The 7,656-nt window shown below is 39.3% G+C and overlaps 1 protein-coding gene, 1 long non-coding RNA gene and 1 pseudogene across 2 annotated transcripts; 2 read left to right on the top strand and 1 right to left on the bottom strand.

Moving 5' to 3' along the window:
- LOC109820201 (histone H4) lies at positions 1,448-2,210 on the top strand. Its single transcript, XM_020386309.1, has 2 exons — positions 1,448-1,550; positions 1,745-2,210. The coding sequence occupies exons 1-2, from the start codon at positions 1,524-1,526 to the stop codon at positions 2,027-2,029; spliced, it is 312 nt and encodes a 103-aa protein (XP_020241898.1). The 5' UTR covers positions 1,448-1,523; the 3' UTR covers positions 2,030-2,210.
- Positions 1,595-2,186, bottom strand: LOC109820203. The gene is made up of 2 exons (XR_002241753.1): positions 1,933-2,186; positions 1,595-1,738 (listed from the first exon to the last, which is right to left on the bottom strand). It is a non-coding gene; the product is annotated as an uncharacterized LOC109820203 (long non-coding RNA).
- Positions 6,797-7,356, top strand: LOC109820202 (annotated as a pseudogene).

The following is a 7,656-nucleotide window of genomic DNA, read 5'->3' as shown; positions in this document are numbered from 1 at the left end:
TGTAAGGAGTGAGTTTTGGAGATAATACGAGAGTTGATTATGTATGTGAGGTTGAGAGATTGAGAGACGAGAGTTGAATGATTCACTTTGTAGTTCTCCCTGATACATAGTGGATTTCTCGTATTGTTGCCCGTGGACGTAGGTCGAAGTTGGTCGATCGAACAACGTAAATCTCACTGCCACTGTAATTATAATTTTATTTTATTTATTTATTTGGAAATTATTTTAAAATTAAAAATAAATAAAAAATCTATTAGTTGGAAGTCTTTGACTATTGGAAATGACTATTTTATGTTTGTTGGAAAGTGACTATTATTTTCAAGGGCGGCTTTAAATATATGTGACTGTCTACAAACTAATTTCACATAGACTTGGTAAAGAATTTTAGATTTGTTTTCTAGAATTTTCATAATCTGTTGTACGGTGAGAAGATAGTTCACTTAGCATGAAGTAAACCAAGATTACCAAAACGGAGTGAATATTTCCTCGAGGAAAGTAATCTTTACGCCTCAAATTTTGCCTCCTCTTCATTTTTTATTCTTAACATATAGATCAGCCCCTTGATACCCTCCTTTCCCTCGAAGGTGAACATTTGTATACAAATGAAACGAACCCAGAATCGGATATTACCTTCATTCAAACACTCAATCAAACGAAGAGCAAATCTAAACAAATAGAAGAACATTGAATATCACTTGGTTCTTGCAATGAAAGTTTGACCTTCCTTTTGCACAGATAATATGATAAGATTTTTCTAAGGTGACACAAAATGGAAACCTTACCCCATGTCCGACAAGTTATCGAAGTTGATTATAAACCACTTTTGTGCCTTATAAGCTACTTTGACATGTCTCTTAAATAACCTATTTTGCCACAAAAAAACCCAACTAGAGTATCCTATCTTATTTTTCGATGTCATATATGAGCTGCAATGTCTGTCCATGTAAAGACCAATATACACTTCATTATTTCAAAAAAAAAAAAATCTTCTAAGTCTCATTTAGACATTTATCCCTATCCAATATTATTAAGTGTTTTTTAATCAGTTTGATAATATGCAGCAAATAAAAATAAAATATAATCAGCTAAATTTACCAAACATTTAGCTTATAATCCACCTAGTCTATGAGCTTGTGCGTTTATAAGCCAAAGTGGATTGCAACCGCTATCACACTTCGGCTCCCAAACGTTCTCTACCCGCCAGCCTCGTTCCAGTAACACAGCCACGTCATCGATCCCCGCCAAGCACTCCCAAACGTTCTCTACCCGCCAGCCTCGTTCCAGTAACACAGCCACGTCATCGATCCCCGCCAAGCAGGAACAAACCCGATCAGACCGTCCGCACTTTCTCCAAATCAACGGCTCAAAAACGTCCAAATCCCCTCCCACGGATCCGTCTCCCCTCTCGCACCCACCTATAAATCCCCAAAAAATAACCCCCCTCGTCTCATCCAAAATCCCAGACCCCTCTTTCTCCTCACCCCAAAAAAAGACTCTACCTTTTTCTGTTCTCTCGCTCACCGATGTCAGGCCGAGGAAAGGGCGGGAAGGGGCTCGGCAAGGGCGGGGCGAAGCGCCACCGCAAGGTCCTCCGCGACAACATCCAGGGCATCACGAAGCCGGCGATCCGCCGCCTCGCGAGGAGGGGCGGGGTGAAGAGGATCAGCGGGCTGATCTACGAGGAGACGAGGGGGGTCCTGAAAATATTCCTCGAGAACGTGATCAGGGATGCGGTGACCTGAAGGGGCTCGGCAAGGGCGGGGCGAAGCGCCACCGCAAGGTCCTCCGCGACAACATCCAGGGCATCACTAAGCCGGCGATCCGCCGCCTCGCGAGGAGGGGCGGGGTGAAGAGGATCAGCGGACTGATCTACGAGGAGACGAGGGGGGTCCTGAAAATATTCCTCGAGAACGTGATCAGGGATGCGGTGACCTACACCGAGCACGCGAGGAGGAAGACGGTGACGGCGATGGATGTGGTGTACGCGCTCAAGAGGCAGGGCAGGACTCTTTATGGGTTCGGCGGTTAGGGTTAGGGTTTCTTTGTTCCGCTCATCCCAAAAGTCTTGCTGTCAAGAAAAAAAAAGATGGGATTTTTTAGGTTTTTTTTAGCCTTGTTGTTCGTGCTGGTGCTGTTTTCTTGTTTGTGATTTAGAATGTTAATATGTGTTTTAATTGGGAAGAATTTGAATGGAATTTGGTGATTTTAGACGTTTGTCGCTCCGAACATGATACGTTAATTTTTCTTAAATTTTGATAACTGTTCTTTTTAGTTGTAATTGTGCGTGTAATCCTTATATTTTGCTAAGTGTGGTGTTAAATTATGTAACTATGTCTATAAAGTTGTTCACCTTAATTGGCAATTACAAATTTCGACTAAGTGACTACTAATTTTAAGAGTGGTTATATGCGAGTGCTTTTAAGAGAATACGTTATCAGCGCCGGTCAAATTGGGGCGATATCGTCTTTTTAATTGAAAGTTTAGCTTCTTGCAAATGAAAGTTAAATCTCTGTAAAAGTGTAAATAACTACGGTAAAATTGCACGCATTATACATACACCAACTTAAAAACAAGAAGAAACCTGACCGATATGAGTACAGTGAGCGTGTAGATTACATCATCAGCACAAATCCAAAGATTTTACGCGTCTACAGAGTGAGGTTTACAGAAACTTTCCACCGAGCGGTCAAACTGCGCTGAGAATAAAATGGCAAGTGAGAAAATTATGTTTCGAATGCGGTGATCAACAACAAATTTCTGAACAAGCGCATGGAGAACAGAACACTTGACGGGGGGACATTAATTTCCTTCATGTGAACTCTGCAAAAAAAAAAATAAACGGACCAAGACTAGACCTGGCCCAGTTCTATGCGTTTGCCAAACATGCCCTAAAGATGGGGGGGAAAAAGTTTTTTTGAGGTCCACTTTTGCTCAATAACTAGGCTAGAACTAAACAAGCTCACTTTTGTATATAAGAGAACTAGTTCAAATAGAGTTTAGTCTACAAATTAGCCAAACTAGGTTTAAGTTAGATCTAGTTCAATAAAGTCTTGTTTAGCATAACCTAAGGGCCTGTTTGTTTCACCAATTTTATGGAATAGGAATGGTATTTGGACCTGACAATGGTGTTTTCGTAATTAATGGATTCCAAATGAATCCTAATCCTGAGTTTGGTTCAAAAAAAATTTATAGAATTGCTAATCTATAAAGTGGCTCAAACAGTATATATTTCAGGAAATCCAAATCCAATCCATTTGCTAGGAATTGGGTGGGATTTCTGACACCTCTCCTCTTTTTTTATTCTGATTCCTAATCCTATTCCTAATCCTTTGGGTGAAACAAACATAGAATACAAAAAAATGGGATTCCATAAAACTAAAACTTGTCTATAAATTTTTTATGGATTAGGTTGGAATTCATAAATAAAATAGGATTCCTAATCCTATTCCTACCCTCTATTGAACCAAACAGAAGCGGAGCTAGTTCAAAAACTAGTTTACATTATTTTCAAACTTGCCAAACACACCCTGAGATAATAAGAAATTATGAGAGCAGAATAGAAAAGCAATTCTTACAACTGCTTAGAATAGGAAGATACAAGCATTGTACAATTGAGTATTGGACTGAATAAATATATAAATATATTTAAGGAGTGTCCACAAAGTGTTAGGTTCGGGTACGATACCCGTCGAGTATGGGTACAACTCCATATTAGAAATACCTAGATAACTTTAACGTAACATAGCCTGATTAAACCATAAACCACTAATTTCATCAAAGGTAGTCTACATAGACACTTGGGAGATGGTGACATTTTAACACTTCTATGCAATAATACAGTACCAAGAAAGAGAGTACACTAGAAATATCTACTACTTTCGCCTCCTAGATATGGACAAATGGCAGAAACTGTATCATTGGCACGAGCTTATCAGTCTCTGAGAACGTTGGGCAACTTGGTGAAAGTGGATCATAATCCAACATTTGGATTATAATCTACCTTTTGCTTGTTGGGTAACCACATTTTGAGTGGATTGTTTTGGATTATAATCCACCAAAAACTAACCTAGGACTCCTATATTATCTTTTGGGTGGATTATAATCCACATGTTTGACCAAGAAAATTACAAAAAAGGGCAACATTTTTTCCAATCACTTTATTTTCCTTCTATCTCCTTTCACTTTTAAGAATTTCATGTCATTTAAACAAAAAGTCATGAATTATAAACCATGGCTCTGTGCCAAGCACCTATAATTTTAATCCACTTGGATTAATCCAACAATGGATTAAAAGCTACGTGTACTATAACCTACGATTGGCAAAACATGCTTTCATATCCACCAATGGATTATAAGCCACGTGTGCTGTCCCACACTACCCCTCGCTCGCTTGTTGGTTTGATGATTTCGCCTGGGACCTGCTTTCAACACCCCCATCCAAATTCCGCCAGCAATGAATTTTGCCGCAATCATTTCTTGGTTCATATGGAAAACCATAAGCGATTTCATTTGAAGAGTGAATGCACGATCCTTATTGCCACTCTTACTCTCGCTGAAGTTTATTCTAGACTCTAGCCCTCTGGCACGACTGCTCCTCGGGTTCCCTTTGTAATATTAGTTTGTCTTACATTTGGTACCCACGTCCCTTAATATCGTGAAGATTAATGTGGATGGTGCATATCATATCTTGTATTGCTTGAAGGGCGTATTTTTTGAATCAGATCACCTCAATCTTGTTCTTCAGCTGCGTGATGTCATTACTTACCTCCCTATTTGCTCTTGAGCACTTTCGAGGATTGCTTGTTTTTCTTCAGGAACGTTAGTGCGCACATGTTAGCTCCATACGCTTGCAGATATAAATGTATTTATTTTTTTGATGTTCGGGACGATCCAAATTATATTTGGAATCAAATTCTCATTAGATAATCTTTTAGGTTCCTTAAAAAACATGTACAAGTATAAATAAATCGCATAGTGGTGTGTGTGTGTATGCGTAGGGGTGGGTATTTTTTTTTGGTGATGGGGATTGTTTGAAGGACAAAATTTAAGTTGTTGAATGAGTAGCCTCCATGTGCATTATGTTCTTGTTGGTGAAATGATTGATTTTCTTTTGTCACACATTATACTATCATAGTGCTAGTATTTGTTTGTTACAAAAAACGATAATCCTCACTTTTGAGGGTTAAGGAATTCTATTATCATAAGACCTAGATAAACAGGTCAAGCATAACTTCTAAACCCAGTGTGAGTGGTGCGATTATTAGATGCACTTTGCACGCTTGTCGCTGTCACTATAATTATAATGTACTTTTATTATATTATTCATTTACTTTTTGGAAATTAACTTAAATTTATAAATAAATAAAAAACTATTAATTGGAAGTCTTTTACTATTGGGATTGACTATTTATTGTTTGTTGGAAAGTGACTATTATTTTCAAGGGTTGTTTTGAAAACATGTGACTGCCTACAAACTCATTTCACAAAGGCTTGGTAAAAAATTTTAGATTTTTTCCTAGAATTTTCATAATTTGTTGTACGGTGAGAAGATAGTTCGCTTAGCTTGAAGTAAACCAAGATTATCAAAACGGAGTGAATATTTCCTCGAGGAAAGTAATCTTTACGCCTCAAATTTTGTCTCCTCTTCATTTTTTGTTTAACTAACAGATAGATGGGCCCCCCTGGATACCCTCCTTTCCATCGAAGCTGAACATTTGTATACAAAGGAAACAAACCCAGAATCGGATATTACCTTCATTCAAACACTCGAAGATCAAATCTAAACAAATAGAAGAACATAAAATATCACATGGTTCTGGCAATGAAAGTTTGGCCTTCCTTTTGCACAGATAAAATGATAAGATTTTCCTGAGGCGAGACAAAATGGAAACCTTACCCCATGGCTCTCAAGTTATCGAAGTTGATTATAAACCACTTTTGTGCCTTATAAGCTACTTTGACATGTCTCCTAAATAACCTATTTCGCCAAAAAAAAAACTAATTATAGTATTCTACCTTATTTTTCGATGGCATATGAGGTGCAATGTCTGTCCATGTAAAGACTAATATACCCTTCATGATTTCAATTTTTTTTTCTTCAAGGTCTCATTTATCCCTCTCCAATATTATTAATTGTTTTTTAATCATTTTGATAATAGGCAACAAATAAAAATAAATTATAATCAACTAAATTTACCAAATAGTTTAACTTATATAATACACGTAGTTTATCCCGTTCGTTCGTAAGTTTATAAAGCCAAAGTGGATTCACACTTCGGCTCTGAAACGTTCCATACCAACCAGCCTCGTTCCACTAACACAGCCACGTCATCGATCCCCGCCAAGCAGGAACAAACCCGTTCCGACCGTCCGCACTTTCTCCAAATCAACGGCTCAAAAACGTCCAAACCCCCTCCCACGGATACATCCCACATATAAATCCCCGGACAAATTTTCAAAACCGACCCCTTGGGGTTTTTATTTGCAAAAAACGACCGGTTTTGAAAATATTTACAAAAACCGACCCCAGGGGCTGAAAACAGGTCGGTTTTTGAAATTTTTTTTCCCAAACTTCACGGGAGTTGAACTCCCGTGAAGTTTTTCTCATAACAAAACTTCACGGGAGTTCAACTCCCGTGAAGTTTGGGAAAAAATTTTTCAAAAACCGACCTGTTTTCAGCCCCTGGGGTCGGTTTTTATAAATAAGTTTGAAATGGGTCGTTTTTTGCAATTAAAAACCCCAAAGGGTCGGTTTTGAAAATTTGTCCATAAATCCCCCCAAAATCCTCACCCCATTCGCCTCATCCAAAATCCCAGGCCCCTCCTTCTCTTCCCCACCCCAAAAAAAAGACTCCACCTTTTTCGGTTCTCTCGCTCACCGATGTCAGGCCGAGGAAAGGGCGGGAAGGGGCTCGGCAAGGGCGGGGCGAAGCGCCACCGCAAGGTCCTCCGCGACAACATCCAGGGCATCACGAAGCCGGCGATCCGGCGCCTCGCGAGGAGGGGCGGGGTGAAGCGAGGAGACGAGGGGGGTCCTGAAGATCTTCCTCGAGAACGTGATCAGGGATGCGGTGACCTACACCGAGCACGCGAGGAGGAAGACGGTGACGGCGATGGATGTGGTGTACGCGCTCAAGAGGCAGGGCAGGACTCTTTATGGGTTCGGCGGTTAGGGTTAGGGTTTCTTTGTTCCGCTCACCCCAAAAGTCTTGCTGTCAAGAAAAAAAAAGATGGGATTTTTAGGGTTTTTTTAGCTTTGTTGTTCGTGCTGGTGCTGTTTTCTTGTTTGTGATTTAGAATGTTAATACGTGTTTCAATTGGGAAGAATTTGAATGGAATTTGGTGATTTTCGACTAAGTGACTACAAATCTTTAGAGTGATTAGTATGCGCTAGGTATTGATTCAAGCTGCTTGACGAGATAATTTTTTTTGGATTTCTTCCCACAACTAATCTTTGTTCAATTGACGCGTCAACCAGAAACAATGTATATGAGCCAATATATTAACTATGGTGTATGAACAAGAGTGAAACATCATAAATGACGAGATATAAAAGTCCGCTAACAAACATGTAGAAGTCAAATTAGGGGGTAGATGTTGTCACAAATTTTACACCAAATCCTCACTACAAAGTTGGCCTAGTTTTTTCCCAAACAG

The sequence above is a fragment of the Asparagus officinalis genome, chromosome 8 (assembly GCF_001876935.1).
Source record: "Asparagus officinalis chromosome 8, Aspof.V1, whole genome shotgun sequence".
Taxonomy (NCBI): Eukaryota; Viridiplantae; Streptophyta; class Magnoliopsida; order Asparagales; family Asparagaceae; genus Asparagus; species Asparagus officinalis.
This window is presented reverse-complemented; position numbering and strand designations above follow the sequence as displayed.

What these genes read in the sequence shown, in the direction of transcription:
- LOC109820201 (XM_020386309.1), top strand. Translation starts at nt 1,524, where the DNA reads ATGTCAGGCCGAGGAAAGGGCGGGAAG. An exon ending in GCCGAGGAAAGGGCGGGAAG is followed by an intron (nt 1,551 to 1,744) that starts GGGCTCGGCAAG and finishes GGTGACCTGAAG; the next exon opens with GGGCTCGGCAAGGGCGGGGC.